Below are 24,726 nucleotides of genomic sequence, written 5' to 3' on the forward strand. Positions count from 1 at the left end.
AGATGTTGGGGAAAACACTTTTGTCTGTGGCTGGAAGAGGACTGGTATTTTGTTAGTGAAACAGCTTGACTATCATATTGAGAGAGTCATCTGATTAAATTGATGAAAAGCACTTGAGCTGTGTAGATTAACAAGATCTTCCAGTCAAATTCCTTCATCTCGGGCTAAAGCCAGAGCTTCAAAAAGAATAAATGGCTCAAATATTACTTTTCTCAAGAGGAAGAAATTCTGCTCACTTCTCCACAGCATATTGCCTAATGTCATTCTTGGGGATCTACTTACCATGTAAGGTAGTCTGACTGAACAAAACTTTCACCTAGGGAAGTGCAGCTTTCAATTAAGGGGAAGGAATGGAGAGGCCAAAGTATTTCAGTGCATAAGTTATCTGAAAGTATGCAGTACAAGCTTCACCTTATTTGTAATGTGACTACAGACAGTTATGGTTACAGACAGCTAATCCAGGGAAACCTTTAGTACTGTAAACAGAGGTTGCTGCCACTGCTCTTCTGCTAGTAGCATAGTGCAGATAAGTAGTCCCTGATACACTTTACAATCAAGTATCTAGGTTAGAAAGAACAAAAAAACCTCACCACCCAAACCCCAAACTATCTGTTTAGGTAGTTCAAAACAAGGCAACATATGGCCCAGAAAGTTATTTCCCTGATCTAGCAGTATTTGAAAGTTAGCATATACTCCTGGCTAAGTAGAGAGCTACCCAGAACAAAACATGCTAGACAGACAGAACACAACTGCAGTTAAAATCATTCATTGCTTCTCAGCCCTCAAGCTGGCTTAACAGCAGCACCTATTTCCCAGTAAATTTTGGGATGGGAAAGCAGATGGATTGGACCAGCTCCTGTAGCCTTCAGAACACCATACAGCTGTGGGGAAGTAGAGGAGGGGGAGGAGGAAGAGAATGTGCCATTAAGGCACGTGGAATGTCTAAACAGTGTAGTAGAACAAGGAGTGAAGACAGTAGTTCAGTCACAAGCTTTATGACTCCACCATCTAAGCTGAACACCACTGACTTAGCTGATCTATCTTGCACTTGTAAACACTTTCTAATCTATACGTGCACCCTTCTACCTGAAGCCACCCCCCACCCCCAGTTTTACAACTACAATGGCCAGCCAAGTGTCCCCCAGCAGCTGTGAAAAATACACAGTTGCGTTAAGAGGAGAGACCTAATTAATGCCTTTACTAGTAGCAAGAATTGCAGCATGACACTGGCCCACATTTACACCACAAACTACATGTCAGGAGATAACAAGTCCTCAGCATTCATGATGGATACACGAGAACCTACTCCTGAGAATTCTTCTCCATCTATCACCGAAGCTTTCAGCAAGCACTGAATCGGGATTGCACAAGAAGCTCCTTGTACTGCTATATCTCTGTTGTCATCTTTCCAAGGTCTCAGACACACAGTCAGATTCTTACAGCCTAATGACTTTGTGCACTCCAGCTAGGCTGTAGTAACTCCTGAATGCATTCAACAGTCTGCCCTATGGAGAAATGGATGCAAATCCTTCACAGCTATTATTGCTGTGAACTAATACTTTGTCTTGCATCTGGCACTTAATAAGCATTTATCAGTTAACAGTCTTTCATTGTAGATGCTGGTGCTAATAGTTGTTTTTAAGCCACTGGTCTCTAAAGCCATGTTATGATACACTTGCTCCTTTCAGAGTACCATGATAGCACACCTGCTAAACTGGAAGAACTACCTCCATAATGGTCCCTCTATGTTCTCCCATTTAATGGAATACAGGTGGCCTGAAGTACTCTAAACAAGAGTTGAAGTATTAACCTCCTTCAATATTCAGGACTTCTGAATGCTTAACCTACAGAGAGAATGCTGCATACATATTTCCTTGCTGAGGGAATGCAGAAGGTTATACTGAAAACTCTGCATTGGTGGGTTAAAAATAATAACCCAGCTTTCCACATCTGCTCAGACAGCAATACTGTTAGAGTCAATAGCAGCAGCATTTTCAAAACACATCTTTATCCATTTTTCATAAACCGATTACCAACTAGTTCAAGAAAACAGAAGAGCCTTGCCTTAAAGCCTCAAATAACAGCATGACCTATCAACTAAGGATTTTTTCTTTGTATGTACAGCATACTAACAACAGAAACCAGAAGCAATTTTATATCACATTATATTACAAGGAACCTAAAGATGACCAAGTCAAATGGAATTTCATTCTATTGCATCTGGAACCTGAGCCAGCAATCAGGAAGTTATTTTAGGAACCCACTTGTTTAGGAAGCCTTCCTCATACCTCTTCTGCACAGTAGTCAAGTGTATTTTTGGAACAAACTATCTATGGGTTTGGGGCAAAATGGGAGACTGGTATGCTTAACCACAGAGATTCTGTTAGAAGTTATAGCTAAAGTATTGCAATATATCCTTTATGCTTTTAAGTGAGACTTTAGTACCTAAAGCTTCTGTAGAGATGGATTTTCACTTAGGTCTTTAATGTAACTGATCTACTAATTTTAAACCCAGGCTCCAGATACTCTACTAGGTCCATCAGAACAAACTCAAGCTCTCACAGGTGCTATTAATACGCAATACAACTTTAGGCATGAAAGTAAGACAGTTTTCTAATGGTAAGCATAATAAGCTGCAAGAAAAAGTTGCCTGGTATGCTGTAACTCTGCAGACTGTTGGAGGTTAACAAGCTGCACAAACATCTGTTAGGAGCAAGTTAACTATAGCTAACCCTTTCCTGGAGAAGGGAAGTGTTCTACACAACCCCTTCAGTTCCGTTCCAATTCTACAGTTTTATATAGATACAGAAACTTGCAATTAATCTAGTGATAATTAAAGAGAATTCTATTTACACGTATACTTCAACTACACTAAAACCATTTAGGAATTTCCCACACAACCAAGAGTCCTTTAAGAATCCAAGATGTGTGTGGATTCTTGACTCCTCCCCAAGGTGACAGAATTTTCTGTTAATGCTTTCTTTGTAAAAAAAGTCAAAGGCCACTTGTGGTGAAACATGTAATTTCAGATTAAAATAACTGAATGAAACAGCATAACACTTTAGCTCCCCTTAATGTAAGAAATTCAAAACTTTTGTTGGTTTTGCAAATTTTCATGTCTTCAATTGGACTGCAGGAAAACCCAAGAAACTTTCATCTGACTGAAACCACAACAAATCAAGTTGAAAAAATGGTTAAGTTGTTCCTCTTAGTGGATACCTAAAGGCTTATCAGGCAAGCTTCCGGAAACAGATACAGTGGTTGTTTTTTTTTGTTTTGTTTTGTTTTTTAATATGAAGAACAAATCATTAATTCCCTTTTTCCAATTTCTTTTCTAACTGGAGTTCTAAACAAATCACTTCTCATATCTCAGCCTTAAAAATAAATCCTCTACCTCCTACTTTATATTAGGGCAACAGGATTAGACATGATCTCTTTTGGTCCAACACATCTATCTTATTAGGCAATTAGGAAAGTACAGGTATTCAGCAGATGTGTGGGCTGACAGGATAAGGCATCTCATTTTTGATATCAACTTAACTAGTATTTTAACTTGCTTGTTGAAATTATACCTCATTAAATGTGCAGTAATTTTTTTTAGATTTAACAAAGCATGTTTTCCAGAAAAATGAAAATGTACTCTTTTTTCCTTCATTAAACCTATGAAAAGCCTGCCAAACTCTGATATGCTCCAGTAACAAAATTATTTTTTGCTACTCTTAATTGGATCCTCACAACTTTATCTTCCCCTCCAATTACCATCTATTCTGACTGGGCACACAATCAGCAAAATGAATTCATAGTATCACTAACCTTTGTTGTCTGCAGCTATAAATCCAAGAATGTTTTCATGCCGTAGCATAACTGTTTGATAAATTTCTGCTTCACGAAACCATGAGCGTTCCTCTCTTGAAGAGAAGATTTTCACAGCAACTTCTTCTCCTCTCCACTTCCCTCGCCAGACTTCTCCAAAGCGACCCTTACCAATGCTTTCTTGAAGTACTATAGTTCTTGCAATTGTTCTTTGCACAAGCAAAGGTAAACCTAAAAAGAAAATTTAACATTAACCTTAAACATCACTAACAAAATAAGTACTTATCATAAGTACTAAATGTAAGATCTGTATTCCATCAAGATATTTCTCTTAGAATGCACATAAACTCTTAAGATGTTAACATCTTGTTGCGAACTGCTAATAACCACGTAGGTAAGATGCTGCCTTCAACCTTAAAGGCCAACAAAACAAGTACTCAAAGATTATGCTACAAACTGCCTCTACAGTTTTTAAAAAGAAGGCACAAACTTCCTTTCAGTTTAGAATTTTGACAGTTGTTGATCCATAAAGTTTTATTTTAATGAAAAAAAGAAACAAACCACAAAGCAATCAGGAACAGGATTGAGGGTGGTGGTTTGTTTTTTTGTTTGTTTTAAGAAAAGGATCTGCCCATAACTCTCCTGGCAAAGCAGTTCAAGAGCACTTTTGCTATGGATTCATTTACTCGGTCCATTTCTAAGTTAAAGTTAAACCATGCTTATCAGCAAGACTGACTGTCAAACATTCACACTCATGCCCAAGCGTGCCAGTAGCCTGTTAGTACTCTCAAGCCACTGTAAAATAGGAGAACATCCTTGTAATGCAATCTTCCCATTTTACAGGCCATTCTTGTGCATCTCACTATAATTACACTCGAGAAAAATGCTTACATTCATGAAGGTTTTATAGCTTTGGAACATCTACATGCTTTCAACTTCCAGCACCTCATAACATGCTTCAGTAAGTTTATACAACGAACAAGAAGCACTGGCATCCCCCAATGAGGGTGGGTTTTTGTTTATTTGAAATCTTTCCTGTTGTAACTGCAAGGCTCATCACAGAATTCTGCAGTAATACTACACTGCAGGATGAATGCATCAGACAGGTTATCTGCTCACAATAAGCTCTTTTGGTATAGGATCTTAAATCAGACACTTTACAAAGGAATCTATTAACTCCATAATCACTATTTCAATAGCTGATAGAAGAACATCTGTATTTCCTCATGCTATAGAAAATAAATCCCAACTAATAGCTCAAATAACTAGTTCCTGTCCATCTCTGGACATTCTTTGCTAACAACAGCACTAGAAAAGGACATCTGATCTGGTCAGCAGCATTGCCATGCTTGTGTCTCAGTCTGAGGAGTGCAGAAATCATAACAAAGTATCCTCAAGCCTTCTGAGAGTTTAACAAAGGAGTTCTTTTTCTTTTCCATATCTTAACTGTACTCTGCCTAGTTTGGACCAATGACCATCCAATGCATAATAAGTTTGTACCTGATTTGGATAATTCAGGAGTTAAGGAATTAAGTTCTAAAGCACTAAAGGTAGCCAACAAAAGCAGCTGCTAGAACTTTGTTCTTGTTCATGTCTCTGCCGAAAAGACTTCCTCTGAAGAGTAATTAAAAAAAAACAACCCCATGAACAGTGAAAAATCTCATTCCCTTCAAGCTTCTATGAACCACAGATAAGTTTTTAAGGAATTTTACATTCACTTCAACTGACTCAACTTTACACTGATTTTTGTGACCCTTTGGATTTCTAAACACTAAGTTCCTGCTTGAAGTCACCTACCAACAATAACCAAAGCTTCTCCCCCTGTTTTAGGCAATTCTTCCCATTTCCTTGCAACTAAGTTACTTTGTCATTTGTGAGTTGGATAGTAACAGCTGGGCATCCTAACCTGTCTATACAATGTAGTTGATATTGAGAGATTTACATCATGATCTGAAAATTACTCTCAGCTTCAAGAGACTGAAATCCTTCTCTTAGAAGCTGTGACTTCAGCAGAAGGCTCCATTTTAGATGTTTCATCAGTTCCTTTCATCAAGCCTCTAGCTGTTTCAGGTCTTGTTCGTCATGGAACAAGAGGGCAATACTAACAGAAGTCAAGGCTGAATAATTAATAACAGCTTACTATTCATCATTGCGGAAAATGAATCCTACTTCCCTTTTGATCTGAGTAGGAAGCTCATTTTTAGAGTTTTGATCACTTCTGTTTTATATGCTTCTCTTCAGACAATACCATAATACAAAACTGGTAGAATCCTTTTTATTTGACTACAAGCTCTTTTGGTCCCTCAGCATGAATTTAAGAGCAGAACATGTACTTTAGGCCACCAGACTAAACACTTCCTTAGTCTGGATTATTTTGTCTGTTCTGTACATTTCCATTGTGTTTCTTGCAACCTCTTGCCCCAACAGCATCCCTTTCACACAGTTCAGTCTCTGACAGGGTTAAGCACTATTTTAACTAGCAGCTCTGACTTTTCTCCCTTCAGTGACCCTGTTCCCCACCCCCAGTTTATTCCATAAATGTACAGTCTTCTCAATCTTAAATGTGCTGTACCAAAGTCTGGACTAAAATACACATTTCAATGAGATTCAATCGCTGCAGGCATATTTCAGGACACAAGAAAATTATCAGTTCAAGTGCTACGGCACTGTGAATTTATATAGTCATTGATTGACTAATTCTGAGACAAAGTGATACAAGTCATTGCAAATATATGTACACTGCCAAGAGTACAGAAAATAAGTACTTAAAGCACCTCCTATCCCACTGTCATAATAAAAGGGAAGTACAGAACACTAAGTAAGGCTAATACTTGTCTTACAAACAGCTGAACAACATGGAACTCTGCAGCTGAAGTTAAGAGATCACTCTTAAGGAAACAGTCTTGTTTTACAGGGAACCGACTTTGTCTTTCAAGCATAAAAAGAAATTAGTGAAAAGCTTTCCTTAGGGGTAAGTCAAATTCAACCATATTTGTTGCTTTTCTTCCTCTGATGCAGCCATCAGTAGCCAATGCTCAAATACTGAAGTAGGTCAGGTGCTCTGGGAGCCTAGACCAGCTTGAGTGTCCTGAAGCTCTGAAAACTGAGTAATTCCCCAGCATGCTGCTTTTACTTAAAGTGTAATTTGCAAACAGGCAAGGGAAGAGTCAGTAGTTTCTAACCATTTGCTCCCTGGAGGAAGAATCCTAAGTTTCTTCTAACTGGGATTCCCCGCTTTTCAAGAGCTTCTTTTGAAGGAGTACTTCCAGAGTTTTCAAACATAAAGAGAGGCTCAGAAGCGCCACAGGGAAGAAAGCCAGAAGGAAAACTTTAAAGGCTTTCTTTCCTGGGTTTACTGAAGTGATAGCAGCTAGTACATTGCAGATGACTACTTATACATATACAACATACACCTGCTCTTTTAAGGTTTAACTTTTTTTTTAAAAAAATTAGAATTTCTTTTCAGCCTTCTTTAGGAAAACTCTGTACCTGCAGACACTAAGTAAAGAGTTTTATGCTCCTAATAGTGTAACAATTATATATCATAGCTTCCTGAATTCCAAGAAATGTAAGTCTCCAACTCCTTCACATTCTCTTACTTCTGTATACCCCTCCTAGAAAGGTCATAACTGGAGGAGTAAGTCCAGCATTTGCATTTATCAAGTTCTAGCCCAATATATTGGAAGTTCTATTAATCACTATTTGATTTAGTTATCGCTGTTATAAATGAGAAAATTGAGATAAACACAAACTACTAAAGCTCCAGTTCTAACCAGAGAGCAACTTACCCTATCATGATTAAATCTTATTTGGACACACAAAAACTTTCTCAATTGAAACATAACTGCCTACACACTTGGTGCAACCTCACCTTCTTCAGCAAAGATATGACTAAAGATGACTTATTTTGACCTATGTTCTAAACATGTTCAGCAAGTTACATTGATTTTACTTGATAGAGCAATGGACTCTAAACAGTTTTACCAGTTACTACCCTTGGGAAAGAAACACAATCTAGGTGCTTGGGTTTTGTTGTTGTAATTTTTTCCAATTCTGGGAAATTAAAGAATTCAGTAGTTGAGAATCAAACACCAGTATTTCTTTGTAGAAAGTACTCTGACAGAGCATGGATGTTTCAGCACATATATATGCAAGTAGTAGGAATAATTTTCAGTATTAAATTATTTAAATTTTATATAGCAGAAGGCTGGTAAGAGGCTGCAGTACGCAACCCGATGTCTCACTCTTTAACATGGACCAGAGATTAATTAATTTATACAATGATTTATCTTACACATCATCCCCTATCAACACCTATTAAACCATATTTCTGTGACACAGTCCACCACAATCCTATAGGCAACTATGTCAGGATTACAATAGCAGAGACTATACACAGTGAACAGACTACTGCCTCATCTTCCCAGAGCAAGATTCTGACCTGTTAAAAGTCAGAATGTAAACAAAAATTCATGAAATCAAGGGATAGAAATTCTTCAGACGTGGTCTGCATACTGCATCCATTCTATACACATAGAAATGGCTATTTGCAACTGAAAAATTATCTTCTGTAAGGAGAGAACTGGCTAAAATATTAACTCAGAATTCAGAATATTCTTCATATACCAATAGCTACAGATATAAATTAATTTTCAGATTAAAGCTAAAGAAAGAAAACTTCACAAGTTATTTCAAAACCACAGAAGATGGTAATTTAGATATGCTGTGCAGAACAAAAAGGTAAATGACTGAGCCTTACTAGCAGAGGAAACAAAACACTTAACAATAGCTGACTGTGATATTCCCTGACTGTGCTCTCAGAATGATGAGGAACAGTTGCAGCAACTGAATGTTTCTTTTATTTCACTTATTTCCATATATTGAATCTTCACTGATATTGAATGAATCTACACGGAAGTAGCTTTTCTAAATTTTAAGTAGATTTGACAATATTAGAAAAAATTGATGCCTTACAAGGCTCTTGTCACACTTCTAGTGGTAATTACTCTGTGTTTATTACCTGACCCAGAGCCTGAAGTTGTCATATCATAAATTAAATCCTTTAAAGTAGTTCCTTCCGATATAAAGGGACGATCCAGTGAGGGATCTTCTTCACTTGGCACACGATGATGAATTACAGTACGATTATGACAAAGATATAGAATCAACATTAGTGAAATGCAGACAAAGCAGACAGGTCCAGCAATGACAGCAGCCAGTTCCACAGGTCCTAGATTAGAAGCTGGTTTTCCTGGAGTAGGGCCTGACAGTAAAAATAAGAGAAAAAGGTAAAACTATTTCTTTCTATGCAACTAAATTTATTGTATTTCGCAGTGATCTTCAAGTTATTTCAATTTATTTGTTAAAACTTTTGCACAGTAACTTTTTCAAGAATCAAAGTAAGTATTACAAAGGACAGAAGCAATTATGTGCTTACTCAGTTTCCTTTTAACTTGCATATAAGTCTTCAAAACTGGCCCTAAGATCCCTATCCAGAAGATTAAATTTCTTGTTCCAAATCTCTTGAAATTTTATTTGCAGAATCTAAGGTGTACTTTAGGCCTTCAAATTCACCTACAACTTCAAAACTGAAACTTCCATTCGTACAGAATTTTGTTTAAAAAAATCAAATATGCCAAAACCCCTTACCTGGTGTTGGAATTGGAAGTTCTATTTTATTGCAGTGGTCTTTGTCACAGCAATGAGGCAGAGTAATGACTCCATCTCTGGCGGAGGGGGCACAAACAAACGGCCTGTCTCGGGGAATCAGATCAATTTCTGCTATACACATACTATTGTGTATGACTTTGTCTGCAGTTCGTGTTACTGAGGTAAAACATAGCCCATCTGTCACACATGTAAAGTTGTCTTTTGTACATAGATGGCAGTAACACTGTAATGCTGTATTGAGAAAAAACATTAATGTTAATATTGGTACGTGTTCTAAGTTGAGAAACAACTTGAATGACTAAAGAAATAAAAGTTCAAAACACTGGGAAGCCTATAATCTTTTTTGTTACATAAACACAGAACTGTAACACTAAAGAACAACACTACAGGGCTTTTTAGTGGGACGAAAAAAATTAGGAGATAAGCAGGTGAAAGAAAGTTAAATTTAAAGCTGAAGTCATCTCTCCTTATACAACTATGTATTAAAAGAGAAAGGCTGCAATCCTAGATGTTCCTCCAGGTAAAGAAGTTCCATTACAGTTCCTCATACTAAAGATCTAGATTTCTTAATAACACTGTATCCTCTATAGCATGCAATTCTGCTATTTTCAAACCCAATACAAATAATGCCATTTTTTCACAATAACCATGGGTATAGCTTTAGTAAGTGACAAATAGGATGCTGCTGGCTACCCAAGATTAATACTTTATACATTACTTGATTGCTTCAATTTTGCGCTGAGGAAACAGCATATAAAGGCTTAATGCTCATTAAAAAACCAACCCTGAATAACCTGAGAACATACCCTTTCACACAAGCAGAATATGGTTTAGACTTGTTATTTATGAAGCCACAGGAAAACAATGCCTTACATTACTCAAGTTCCTGGTTTACTAAAGCTATCAATTGCACTAGTAAAGGAGGGAACATGGGGAGGGAAGCAGGAACAACAGATTAATCATGTCTGAGATGATCAGGTTTCATTATTTAAATTGCAGAAGTTCTTGGAGAGGGAAGACTACTACTTCAAATTTCTTCCTCCATTCCTTCCTGCATTTACATGACCAAAGCCAGACAGAAAACAGTGCAGTAGCAACAGTAAAAATATCAATACGCTCTGACTCAACTTGTTCATCTGTAGAGAGCAAAAGCTAGCATAGTGCATGCAGAAAGACTAAAATACAGAAATTTAGACGAATTTAAAGTCAAACATTCATGCCCAAGACACAAAAACACACTGAGCCGTAAACATGCCCCTTTCAAGAATACATGCAAAATCTCACACCAAAGGCGTAAGGATTAATAGGTGGCAAAGCAAAAGGTGTGCCAAAATCTGAAATTTGGTGTTTCACTTAAATTCAAGAGTTTAAGATAACCACCTGAATTGCCTCAGATTTTACACCCCTCTCTATCCTTGGATATAGAGGATTTAAATAAATGGTGATTCGATGAGATCCACCCACAGGTCCTGAAGGAACTGGTGGATGAAGTTGTTAAGCCACTATCCATCATATCTGAGAAGTCGTGGCAGTCTGGTGAAGTTCCCGCTGACTGGAAAAGGGGAAACATAACCCCCATTTTTAAAAAGGGAAAAAAGGAAGACCCGGGGAACTACAGGCCAGTCAGTCTCACCTCTGTGCCTGGCAAGATCATGGAACAGATCCTCCTGAAAGCTATGCTAAGGCACATGGAGGACAGGGAGGTGATTCGAGACAGCCAGCATGGCTTCACCAAGGGCAAGTCCTGCGTGACCAACCTAGTGGCCTTCTGTGATGGAGGGGCTACATCAGTGGACACGGGAAGGGCTACAGATGTTGTCTATCTGGACCTCTGTAAGGCCTTTGACATAGTCTCCCACAACATCCTTCTCTCTCAACTGGAGAGATATGGATTTGATGGGTAGACTGTCTGGTGGGTGAGGAATTAGTTAGATGGTGGCATCCAGAGGGTAGTGGTCAACGGCTCAGTGTCCAGATGGAGACTGGTGATGAGTGGCGTCCCACAGGGGTCCGTATTAGGACCAGTACTGTTTAGTATCTTCACCAATGACATAGTCAGTGGGATTGAGTGCACCCTCAGCAAGGTTGCAGATGACACCAAGCTGAGTGGTATGGCTGACATGCCAGAGGGACGGGATGCCATCCAGAGGGACCTGGACAAGCTCGAGAAGTGGGCCCGTGTGAACCTCATCAGGTTCAACAAGGCCAAGTGCAAGGTCCTGCACCTGGGTCAGGGCAAACCCCGGTATCAATACAGGCCGGGGGATGAAGGGACTGAGAGCAGCCCTGCAGAGAAGGACTTGGGGGTACTGGTGGATGAAAAGCTGGACATGAACCAGCAATGTGCACTCACGGCCCAGAAGGCCAATCGTATCCTGGGCTGCATCAAAAGAAGCATGGCCAGCAGGTCGAGGGAGGTGATTCTGCCCCTCTACTCTGCTCTGGTGAGACCCCACCTGGAGTACTGCGTCCAGCTCTGGAGCCCTCAGCATAAGAAAGACATGGACCTGTCGGAGCAGGTCCAGAGGAGGGCCATGAAAATGATCAGGAGGATGGAACACCTCTCCTATGAAGACAGGCTGAGAGAGTTGGGGTTGTTCAGCCTAGAGAAGAGAAGGCTTCGGGGAGACCTTACTGCAGCCTATCAGTACTTAAAGGGGGCTTATAAAAAAGATGGTGGCAAACTTTTTAGCAGGGCCTGTTGTGACAGGACAAGGGGGAATGGCTTTAAACTAAAGGGGGGGTAGATATAGACTAGATCTAAGGAAGAAATTTTTTTACGCTGAGGGTGGTGAAACACTGGAACAGGTTGCCCAGAGAGGTGGTGGATGCCCCATCCCTGGAAACATTCAAGGTCAGGTTAGACGGGGCTCTGAGCAACCTCATGTAGTTGAAGATGTCCCTACTCGTTGCAGGGGGGTTGGACTAGATGACCTTTAGAGGTCCCTTCCAACCCAAACTATTCTATGATTCTATGATCTCAAATATATATTCCATCTCAAAGTCTTGATTCCAAGTTGTACCCCTTTCTCTGAAAACACCTCCTTCCCCCAAGATTTTTGAATCAAAACAAGTTATTGCCAATCATCCTCTACTGTTACAGAAAAGATATGATAAAGTTCTTAGGGCCTGCTACAGAAAGATAACCCATGTTTTGGAGAGAGTCACCAGCCCATAGACCAGTCAGAAAAAGGGAGGAAAAAAAGGGGATTGGAAAATTATTTGTTTAGTATGAAAACAGAAAAAAATAATTAGAAGGTATATGGAATAAGAACTGGCACACGGAAAGATAAAGCTTCTTGAAAGTACCATTTATTGAAGATGCAATTTCCCCACCCCATCAGAGTAAGGAAAATCTTATTCAGAGTTTAATTCTGAGAACATTTAACAGTTATTTTCCTGTCAGTGTGCCTTTGGTAATTTACACATGAACAAATTATCTTTTAACCCATTAAAACCATTAGAAGTTTCCCAAAATATTCACACATTGATATTTCTTTCAACTTTCTTAACAAGCAAGCCTTTATCTCACTTGCTTTATCCATTATTTTTTTTTCTACTTAAATAATATTCTTGGCTCATCATAACTGTGCACCCATCTGAACGCCTACAGTAAGAGACAGATATTCAGTAAGATATATTTATATTGAGTCACTGTACAGAGGCCAAGTTACTTGAAGTGAAAAGTGAGGTTTGGGTTGACCTTGTTACGCTTATTCATCTTCCTGATCTTGTGAAGTTGTAGAGACACACTGATACCACTATGACTAAATAAAGCATCTGGTGTCTTATCTTCCTAATTCATTTTGTTCCCACCTCTCTTTTGCTACAGAATTCCCAATGAGTGCAATTTAATACAATTTATACTTTCATTCCAGTTTGATGCCACTATCTTCTACTCCCCTGCCAAGACACAGTACACTGTCACACACAACTGAATGGTTTTCTCGGCACAAATAGATCACTACTTCCTTCTGAAGCGACTCTTCCCCTTCCCTTAAAAGCAGAAAACAATGCCTAACCAGCTAAATAGCCAAAGCTTCTAGGAATACAGGGTTTTGCTGCTCTCTAGTGGACATACTCTTAAAAAAAAAACATTAGAAATGCTTCAGCCCCCTTCCTACTCATGCCACTTACAGTTCTTCATGCCTTCCAACTCAAGTGGTTAACAGTAGAATTTCCGTATTTTACTAACAGGAAAACTAATTCAGCATCTTCAGCAACAATCCATACCAGGAGAAGAGGAAAGAGAATTGGAATATCCTTGCTTATGTCTCACTCTCCAGTTATCTATGCGTAAAAGAACAAGGACTATGACTGTATGAACACATTGTAGATGAGATTTAACACCAGTGGGATGAGGATATGTCAATGACCAACTGTAGTTAAATCACTTCATTCCTATAAGGAAGTGTTTTCACTTATAACTGATCTCAAAGAAAGAAAAAATCATACTGTTGTCCTCTTGGAGATACAATTTTGCTTTGACTCCAAGTAGTCCATGTTCTTCTCAGAGAAGCATTATAGTAATTAAGAACTCAGAAACAAGTCAGGTCTCCAAGTTCACTTAAATGAATACATACATTTCTAGAATGGCTTGATAACAGTATGCGATGAGAGAATGACAACTCTGATGTAAGCTAAACTTCCAGAGCCAGCTAATATCTTTTAGGTATAATGCATTTCAATACATTTGGAAAACACCCTTTAAATCTACTACCACAAATACTAAACTCAGAGGAGAAAAAAAAAGTTTTCACTCAAGTCTTAGTCCATGTTTTCCATGGCACAGAAGTTTTCCATGGCACAGAACTTTTTTTTTTTTTTTTTTTTTAAGTATTACAACAGTGTTTGGATGGAACCACTAGCATGAAGCTCCACTACCAACTAATGAAAGGTCATGTCTGTTTAAGTGATATGAGGCTTGGGAAATGAAAGTACAGACAGCTAAATGAATGCACTGGAAGTTATATAGACAACCAGTGACAAAGCCAAGAACAGAAATTGGGTCACCATACTAATTTAGTGCCTTCTCTATTGCATTTCTTCACTGCGCCATGACCATTCTACATAATCATTCCTGGTTTATATGACTGACTACCATAACAGAAAACAGTGAGACAATGCAGTTATAAAAGTGTGTGTGCATTATGAGACATATCATGTCATAGAAGTTATCAACAGCATACTTCTCATACCTCAATCTGTTTTAATAATAGATTAACTTCTTGTATTCAACACAATTATTTAGCTAATTTCTCAGGCTCAGACTCTCAGTTTGACAGTTTTGTATTCCCTTTAAAAAGTCTCTCTTCCATGGGTGTTGCAGCCTGGAAAGCCCACAATGAGGGTAAAGCAAGCTGGCAACATCAGTGAGACCCTGAAACTACACAGCTTGACAAGACTTAAAATAAGCTGGTTCCCAAGAGCTCAGATATTAATGCTATATACAAAACGTGACCAAAGAATTAAGTACACCCTATCCACTTAACTTTTAGAAGTCTGTACTATTAGATACCTATCAAAACAGTCTTTTCTGAATCTGTTGTCTTTCTGAAGTAAGGAAATTGCACAAAGCCTGTATTTTTAGAATTACATAAACCCCTATGAATCACTATATAGTATTCGCTAACATCCTGCAGAACTACTTCAACCAGACAGTTTAGTATAGAACACCACCTTCAGCCAAAGAATTTTTGGTTGGAAATCATATGTTGAAATACTGTCTTTCAAATCATGCTAACAAAGGGTATTACAGCAGTTAAAACTTGTGAGGTGCTCTAAAAAACCCCCAAACCCACAGCTCATTATGAGTAATTAACAATTTTATATTATACTTTTATTTATTTAATCATATATCTTTGTTTTACAAATTTTAAAAAGACAAATAGTGTCAGGCCCCCCAACAGCAGCATTATGCTGAAGAAAAAACTCCAGATCCTTCTCTTGTGACATAACTCTTCTCCCATGGAAAATACAATTTTTGAAACAAAAATTTCACCAAAAAGTGGAACTTCACCAGAATAACAATCAGAACTCTTGGTTCCACAAGATCTAGAGTTTCAAGGGATAAAGGAGCAAGGCTATGATGTGCCTTAATATGATGTGTCAGTAATAGATTTTGGGGAGATGAGCAGGAGGGCTGGAGTGTTTACTGGTAGTTTTTTCTCTATCCAATAAAATTTGCCAGAAGCAAAAATCATAATACAGAAACATGCTGTCAGCTTCCTGTTCTCTTATTCAGACAATCCCCTCAAACAATCCCCTGACTCATCTCTGAACTCTTCTAGCTCAAGATACAAAAATGTTTAGGTCTTACAATATCTGGGACATGGGTACATTTTTTTAACAATGGCACTTTGTGACCTTCACTAACTCATTCTTCTCAAAGGCATTAAGTTTAACCATTGTAAAGTAACAGCACTGGATATCAAGTTTTCAGGACAACTTTCACATACATTTCATCCATCTTTGTTAAGTAAAACTTCCACTGAAAACAGCAGTTTTTGGCAACCAAAGTGATGCACTCAAGAAAACAGGCAAACTACTTATTAAGGCACTATCCTCAACTTGCAAGTAATGATAAAGCCTTGTGAAAAATCCCAGCTTCAAAAAAGCAGTATCATATTCTCTGTAGTGCAGGTGCCAAATGGCACTATCAGGTTTTTTGCATCTGATCCATAAAGCTACTCACAGGTATGTTCATGCCTTTTACAGCAAGATACATTAAAAATCTGTTTCTGGTATCTTTCATAGAAGAGTATGCTTTAGAAAAAACAAAAGAAAGTTAAAATTAAAAGCCCAGATTATAGTTTTACTAACATTATGAACACAGAAAGAATAAAGATCTCCTTCATTTGTACTTTTAAATTAATTTCAACATACAAATCAGATTTCCATCTTTATTTGCCATTAGGAGCAATTGTGTGAATGCAAGTTTCCAAAAGATGACTCCCCAGAATTTTGGGGAGACCAAAGGCTCACCCAGTAAAAAAACACTAGTATATTGCAGAACAGCAGCATCAGAAACAATCAGAAAATGCCCAACTTTTGTCAACTCATGATAAGAATACTAAGTAACAGTAGCCAAATTCATACCTTTGCATTTCTTTGTCAACTTAGACCACAATGTTCAGACAAGTTAACCCTTTTACCAGTACCAGGACTGTCTGAGTTACAGATCAAGAACCCTGGATCCCCCCCATTCCCTTGGATAGGAAGGATTTATCTTTTTTTAAACAAAAGGTAGCACACCACCACTTCAATCCTTAAGCTTCTGTATGGAAGTCCACTGCCTTGTTTTCACATAAAGCTTTTAGACCTTAATTTCATGACTGAGATTAAGTGAAAACGGTTGATTGTTCAGAGCCATTAGAAGGGAAAAGTTCAAAGCTCAAATCAAGGTAGAATTTCCTTCAACATCTAAATTGGATATGTTACATAAGAAAGCTTTAAATTATTAAAGCCTGCTGCACCTTTTCACAAACACAAGAACCACCACGGGTAACTTAAGCTTATTTTACTGTTTCCACATCAAGGATTCTCCATCTTCTTCAATAAGAATATGGGCAATTAACACAGCATTTTAGTATGGCAAGTTATGTTTTCTTCAAGTAATGTTTTCTTTACAGCACAAGTACCATCTTAGATTGAATTATTAACAGCATGGTAAAAATCCAGACCGAGGGACGTCTTAAAGCTGTAATTGAAGAAGAAAGTCATGGTGCTTCATCTTTAAAACCCAAAGCGATATACAATCCACCTACAGAAGAATTTAGGAAGTGGACCGATTATAAAATGCAGATTTTGTGTTATCTGTCATCATCATCTAACTTACTGGAGACGAAACTGAAACCTAAACCAATTAGAGTAGGGTGTCTAGAACATTTATATACCCCATTATGCCATATGGCCCAAACTGCTAACCAAAGAACAAAACAGGCTTTTTTAAAGAAAAAAACCACCACCTATCTATTTCTTGCATTTCTGAATGCTATTAAGAACTCGTGTTTCATGCATTAGCTTTGCAACAGCACAGCTCTGGTACCACATCTCTCTTACAAGACAGCATAGGTACAGAAGGCCAGAAGAACAAAACCGTTTTACCGTACAATATTCACCGAAGTTTTTATTTCCACACGGTTTGGTCCTCACAGAGCATACAGGTTAGCTGTCTGACTGTAACTGAAAGATCACCTACCTAAGTCACCACGATACTAGCTTTCAGAACAGACGCTGCCAGCACACCACGATGTGGCGTGTAACGGAGCTAAAGCATCTGACGTGGGAGTTAAGGGAGTCTTTTACCTTCACTACGTGGAACATTCAACACGTACCTACAGCGGCCGACGCCGCTTGCCTCTCCTCCCCCGTGGCACCGTAAGCGCCCTTCAGCGCGCCGCAGGGAGCCCGCAAGGCACGGCGGCTTTTCTCCGGTCGGGTGCCGAAGCTGGCGCACCCCAGGCACGGGCAGCCACCCTCCCCGGGAGGGTAGCTCTCACGGGCTGCTCTGCCCGCAGGGAGGGAGGGAGGGAGGAGGGTGCTCCGCCACCGATTACCAAGTTGCCTTCGCGGGCCACGGCCACACGTACCCGCGCCGGAACGCAAGGGCTGGGGCCGGCCACAGCCCACGGGGGCAGGGGCCGGCGGGCTCACGGGGCTGGGGGCGCGGGAAAGTTACCCCGGGCAGACGCCACCCGAGGCGCTACTCCAAGGAGGCAAGGCAGGCACTGCCGGGCGCCGAGCGTCAAGGGGAGCCGCCGCGGGTACCGCGTCCACCCCTCGCCACCCCCCCCAGCTCAAGCCGCCACCGCCCCTCCTCGCCCGGCCGCACCACGTCTGCCCCGCGCCGCGGTCCCTCTCGCGGAACCGCCGCTGCGCTCGGCCAACAAAGGGACGAGCGGTCCCCGGGCTCCGCCGGGCTCGGACACCGCGGGGGGGGGGGGGGGGGGAGGCGACTCCGCCCCAGCCGGCCCCTCCGCCATGTTGTTGAAAGGAACCGACGGGGACCCGCAGCCCCCTACCGCTCTCCTCCCCCCGCACGAGGCACCATCTCGCCCGCTCCCTCCCCTCCCTCCTTCCCCCAGACACGCGTGCACTCACCGGCCGCCCCGGGGAAGAGCAGCGCGGCCACCACCAGGCACAGCAGGGCCCAGGGCCGCCGAGTGGCCGCTACCGCCATGGTCCGGTCCCGAAACCGTAGAGCCAGGGCGCGCGCGCGCGCCCGCGCGCCAGGATTCCGCCTCGCGACGCGACGCCACGCGACCCCCCCCTCCCCTCCCCGCCCCGCCCCACCCCACCCGAGAGAGAAACAGAGAGACGCTCGCGCTGCCTGCACCTCCCCGGCTCGCTCCTGCCGCTAATGTAACTGACGCAGCGGCGCCGCCTGATTGGCCGCTCTCCCCCGCTCCTCTCCCGCCCCGCCCCGCCCCGCCCCCGCCCCCCGGCAGCTGCGGAGAGCCCCAACAACAACAGGCGTCTGGAGGGCGCAACCGGCGCGGCCGAGGGGCGGGGCTGGGTTGTGATTGGCGGCGGGCTGGCGGCGCCTCGTCGCGGGGCCGCCGAGAACGGTGGCGGGCAGGGGGAGCCCCGGCGGGAGCCCAGCCGGCCCCGGCAGCGCGGCTCGGTGAGGTGCTTGGGTGGCGGGAGGCGCTGTCTCTGCGCACGCAGCCTCGGGCGCTGCCGGCAGGCGCCGCAGCTTCTCTCCGAAACGGGGGCGAGCCGGCGCCCAACGCGTCCGGGCGGTGGGGGAGCACGCAGGCGTGTGGCTGAGGCGCTGCGGCGGCGCTCGCCAGCAGCGGGGCGGACCGTCCTGGCCGGCACTCCTCGCCTTCTGGACTCGCTGGCTGTGCGGTGGGGGGCCGCCGTGGCAGCGACGCCACTGGAGGGAGATGCGGGAGGAGTTAGGCAGCCCTGAAGGTTGTCTCGGGAGAGGAGGAAAAGCCACAGCAGCCGAGGAATTACTCCTCTCTGGAGACTGTGCGGATGGGAGACGGACTAGGAGAAGCGTGCGGAGCCCTTTCGTTGCTCACTGCGACGCTTCTCTCTCACGTGGGTTGTCGGATGGGTTGTAGATGTAACACAAACACTCTGACAGCTTATTCACTGCTAACGTACCAGCTGGCGTACGTATGAGACAGCTCAGCGCTCGTGCTGCTAGCCCTGCAGCCTGCTTCGCAATTCGGGAGCAAAGCATTTGTCCTCCCGCAGCACGAAGAGCTACAGGGTAGAGCCTACAAGTTTTAGTACTGTGCGAGGAAAGAACAGTGCTAGTCCCCAAGTGCAGCTCCCGTCTTATTTCACGGTCTGCGCATCTGCTGCGCATAACTGGCGGAGTTAATTGGCAATCAGAAGCGAACTTGCACAGTCCAAATAGCTGTCTGAGGTTCTACTTAATCTTGGAAGCTGTGGCAACTAGGATCCACCCTGTGAAGAAAATGGCCGTGACTGAGATTGTTACGTTTATCTACAGCTTCATTAGCTTTTGTGTGGGTGGCAGGGAAGGAGGAAAGGCTCTCCCCTCTTGGGCTCAGTTACCTGCTTGCTCTGGGAATCCCTCCCCCCCTCCCCCCCTAGTCCTGGCTCCGTTACCTGGCTGTTCTGTCCAGATCCTGAATCAGTTCAGAGTCCCTCAAGTTCAGTATATGCTTTTATACTACTTTTGTTGCTCGTTTTGGTTGCTGTGTGACCCTCCAAACATAGGACAAGTCCCGTAGGTCACGGGTGCTTTTCCACTTGTTACCCACAGTCACTCTTGCAAGCTTCATGTACTGTCTCTGCCAGATGGTGACTTCCCAGCTCACAGTGTTCAGGGCAGCAACCTCCACGCTCCTCAGTGCCACTTCACTTCCATGTCACACTGATCTCCTGTCTCCTTTTTACTTGCAGTTGTTCAGCCAACACAGCCTTGATAAAAAGTCTTGTTTCTCCTACAGTACAGTTCACATGGATAAGAATCTTGATAATGTAACAGTTCAAAGTGAGGTAAATTTTTATTAATTCATTGTCTTTCCCTTTCTCTCTGAGCAATGATCAGTATCATATATAAACAGACCCTAGTTATATTTTCTCTTGCAAAATAATATTTTAATGACAGATGTCCTTCATGGCAGATGTTGGACCAAATGTCTGGATTTGATATAGATTCATGCCGTAATGAACTACCGAAGTTGACAACACCAGGCAAACATGTTCTTAGTTATCTGTATGTAGAAATACTTAAAGGGCTAATCCTCAAGTAATATACTAGTTTCAAAAAGAAATACTGAAGCACTGTTAAAGTTGCTCAAATCCCAGAGCATCTTTTAAGTTCATATAGAGCACTGAAACTGTAAGTTAAGAAAATTATATGCTTGGGGAAAAAAATCCACTATTCATTTCCCCATCACAGATCTTCTGGATTTAAGGATGGGCCACAGACAATATCTCTGTAGGAAGGCAGGAAACAGGAAGCAGAGCATGGTGAAGGATTTCTTTCAGGGCTCCCAATTCAGTCCTACGGGGAGCATTCTGAATTAGCATCCTGAGCAATGTTTGGCTGCCAGCTATAGAAAGAATAAAATAAGTCAGTATCTTGCAGGTAACAGCTCACCAACTAAGATGGTGTCAGGTCACTTTCAAGTAGTGAACAGTGCCACCACAAAGTAAATATTTTTGCCAGGCCTTACCCTTCTTTCATAACATGCACGAGGTAAAGACCACTACTGAAGAAATACCTACGATTATGTCATCCACTGGCCGGATCCCTGGGTACCTTTCTGTAATCTTGTGTACCACATTAGATTCCAAAGCCAAAGTACACTTGGGGCAGAAGCAGCAACTGCAAAGCTACTGAAATGGATTCTCTATGTCCAGAATCGCTCCTGTCCTAGCTTCGGAAGGGATAGAGTTAATTTCCTTCCTAGTAGCTGGTACAGTGCTGTGTTTTGGATTTAGGATGAGAATAATGCTGATAACACACCGATGTTTTAGTTGTTGCTAAGTGGTGCTTACACTAGTCAAGGACTTTTCAGCTCCCCATGCTCTACTGACTGAGAAGGCTGGAGCTGCACAAGAAGCTGGGAGGGGGCACAGCCAAACTGGCCAAAGGGACATTCCATACCATGTGACGTCATGCTCAGTACATAAACTGGGGAAAGCTGGCCGGGGGGGCCGCTGCTCGGGGACTGGCTGGTCAGCTCCGGCAATATGAGGAAAGTCTCTCTTCCTCTCTCATCTCGGCTGTGGAGAAACTGTCCCGGGAGGTCCAGCAACTCAGAGAGGACAGGTCCTACTCCTCACCTGTACGGACCAGTATGTCAGCTATTAGGAGTCAGCGTTCTTTTGCTCAAGAGAGAGAATATAAAGGGTACACACCACGGGGCACCCTGTGGTTTTACCTGCGTGACCACGGAGAGGACATGAGGAAGTGGGATGGAAAACCTACCTCAGCCCTAGAGGCGCGGGTACGTGAATTGCAAGGGAAAACAATCACAGAAAGGGGTTCTTCCAGGAAAATTGCTGCTCCAGTTTCCAGCAGGCAGTTCCCCAGACAGAGTAGAAGGGCTGATCTTACTCCTGATCTTAATGAAGAAACTTCTGACTCGTGTTTACAAGAAATGAGAAACGAGTACTGTGATGAGGATTAGAGGGGCCCTGCCTCCAGCCAGGGGGAGGAAAAGGACAACCAGGTTTACTGGACTGTGTGGATTCGGTGGCCTGGCACATCAGACCCACAGAAGTATAAGGCTCTAGTAGACACCGGTGCACAGTGTACCCTAATGCCATCAAGCCAAATAGGGGCAGAACCCATCTGTATTTCTGGGGTGACAGGGGGATCCCAACAGCTAAATGTATTGGAAGCCGAAGTAAGTCTAACTGGGAATGGGTGGCAGAAGCACCCCATTGTGACTGGCCCAGATGCTCCGTGCATCCTGGGCATAGACTACCTCAGGAGAGGGTATTTCAAGGATCCAAAAGGGTACCGGTGGGCTTTTTGTATAGCTGCCTTGGAGACGGAAGAAATTAAACAGCTGTCCACCTTGCCTGGTCGGAGGACCCCTCTGCTGTGGGGTTGCTGAGGGTCAAAGACCAACAGGTGCCAGTCGCTACCACCACGGTGCACCAGCGGCAATATTGCACCAACCGAGACTCCTTGATTCCCATCCATGAGCTGATTCGTCGACTGGAGAGCCAAGGAGTCATCAGCAAGACTCACTCATCCTTTAACAGTCCCATATGGCGGAAGTCTAATGGAGAGTGGAGACTGACAATAGACTATCGTAGCCTAAATGAAGTCCTGAGTGCTGCTGTGCCAGACATGCTAGAACTTCAATATGAACTTGGAGTCAAAGGCAGCCAAGTGGTATGCCACAATTGATATCGCTAATGCGTTTTTCTTCATCCCTTTGGCAGCAGAGTGCAGGCCACAGTTTGCTTTCACTTGGAGGGGCGTCCAGTACACCTGGAACCGACTGCCCCAGGGGTGGAAACACAGGCCCACATTGGGCGCCAAAAAGGACTGAGGTTAAACCACGACAGCTCCTTTTCTTGCAATGCTTCTATTCCATGTTTCCATATTCTTAGGACGACAGCTTCTGGTCTTGATTAAGGTGGGGTCTAAGAACTTCTTATTGTGATATAGACTCTTGATGTTAAAAGGGGTCTGGTAGACAATTGGATCTTGTTCTTGTTGGAAGGTCACTGACTGTGAAGGCCTACACCTTCCCACATTAGCTCCCCCTTGTTATTGTAAAAGATTCATCCCTGTGTTTTTCCATCATCTTTTGCCCGCTATTACTTCTGCAGTCAATTCGCCTCTTCCAATATTTTGGTGTTCCCATTCCTTCATATGAGCTTCATAACTGCTTCTAGTGCAAGCAGGGGGTTTGCTGGTCTGGGTAGGACTATCTTTAGGAGATGTGAGAGGTACGTAGATTTACTTGTTGAGTTGCACAGTAGTTCATGTTACGTATTCTGTTTGATAATTAATAAAATCTTTTTTGCTATATAAGATGGTGCAGTTAGATAAAAAATACAAAATACAAATGATAGCCTGAGAAGATTTAAATCATGAGTTTCTCCCCGTGTCTGCAAACAATTGAATGCCAATCCAAAGACAATGAGATCTTATTTATGACTGCACCTAGTTACATTCATCCTTAAATATGCTAGTTAGGCAAATGAGGCTAAGTCAGACTATGACAGTCAGCAAACAGTTTCCAAGATACGCCTTTCTGTAAAATGGCAGTTTATTTAGGAAGAAAATAACTCTTCTGCGATTTCAGATTTTTTAAAATGACAATAATTGCTTGGCCTTTTTCTGCCAAAATAACATGAAAAAAAAATTTCACTGTAGAAATTTGCCAAGTTCAATAGAAAGCAACTCCTCACCATTGTATGTTTATGACATTTTAACTGGATGTATTAAACATTGTTCTTCAGCATTTCATGTGAGGGAATCCTTCAAACCACTTCTTACCTACTTTAATCCGTCTTTGTTTTCACAGTGCTTACTGAGAACGGAAATAATACAGTCAGTGGAAACATATTTAGAAGAATAGGCAAGAAAAACATTTTGCCTAGGCTCATTTATGTCGTAAATTAATGAATTTCCACCATTCCAATTATAGAAAGATGCAACAAATATCATCATTTTTTTAATGCAAGATAGAACATAAAGCAAGACAACATAGAAAATCCAGATTATCTGGCTTTATGAGATCTGTTTAAATCATCAAAATGGTTGAACCTATTTTAAAAATCCTTGCTTTTTAGATTGAGTAAAGCAGGTTATTACACAGGGAATATCTGCAATTTAAACACAAGTTAATTTTTTGCTTCTGTACTAGAATATGGCATTTATACACATATGCGACACCCACAGGGAGAGAGGATGAAGTATTAATCTTTACTTAGTGCTAGTTTTATTTCTTGCAAGAATTACTGTCAGTTTTTGAATGTTTCTTATGCTTTCTTTCTGGAAGACAGCAAAATATTTGCGACTGCATGAAAGGTTCAAACAGAACTCTGTAATGCAAACCCCCCACATACTAAGAAACTACATAGAGCGTTAAAATATAACCACTTTTGAAAAGGGACAAGTGGCGAGATAGAAAATTATACAAATGAATTGTTCTATAGATTAGTCTTTGACTAAGGTCAAGGATATGAATGTTCTTGCTTTATAAGCTGATTTGCTTAAGAAAACAGGCACTAATAAATACAAATTTTTTAGCTTTTGAAGTAAAAATGTATGGAAGTGCA

The 24,726-nt window shown here is 41.9% G+C and overlaps 1 protein-coding gene across 3 annotated transcripts in view; it reads right to left on the reverse strand.

Annotated features, from left to right (window-relative positions):
• The window catches only part of TGFBR1 (transforming growth factor beta receptor 1), a 37,431-nt gene extending 18,707 nt beyond the window's left edge, over positions 1-18,724 (reverse strand). Inside the window, exons 1-4 of one of the 3 annotated variants that reach the window (XM_076330680.1) lie at positions 18,586-18,724; positions 9,463-9,714; positions 8,834-9,076; positions 3,814-4,044 (exon numbers count right to left, since the gene is read on the reverse strand). In XM_076330680.1, the coding sequence (XP_076186795.1) occupies positions 3,814-4,044; positions 8,834-9,076; positions 9,463-9,714; positions 18,586-18,664 (805 nt within the window). In that variant the 5' untranslated portion in view covers positions 18,665-18,724. Of the gene's footprint in view, positions 1-3,813; positions 4,045-8,833; positions 9,077-9,462; positions 9,715-17,819; positions 17,845-18,585 lie in introns of those variants that run through there. The other 2 variants (XM_076330682.1, XM_076330681.1) reach the window with 2 other exon arrangements.
• Between the last annotated feature and the right edge of the window lie 6,002 nt (positions 18,725-24,726).

This window comes from Aptenodytes patagonicus, chromosome 2, assembly GCF_965638725.1.
Source record: "Aptenodytes patagonicus chromosome 2, bAptPat1.pri.cur, whole genome shotgun sequence".
Lineage (NCBI taxonomy): Eukaryota > Metazoa > Chordata > Aves > Sphenisciformes > Spheniscidae > Aptenodytes > Aptenodytes patagonicus.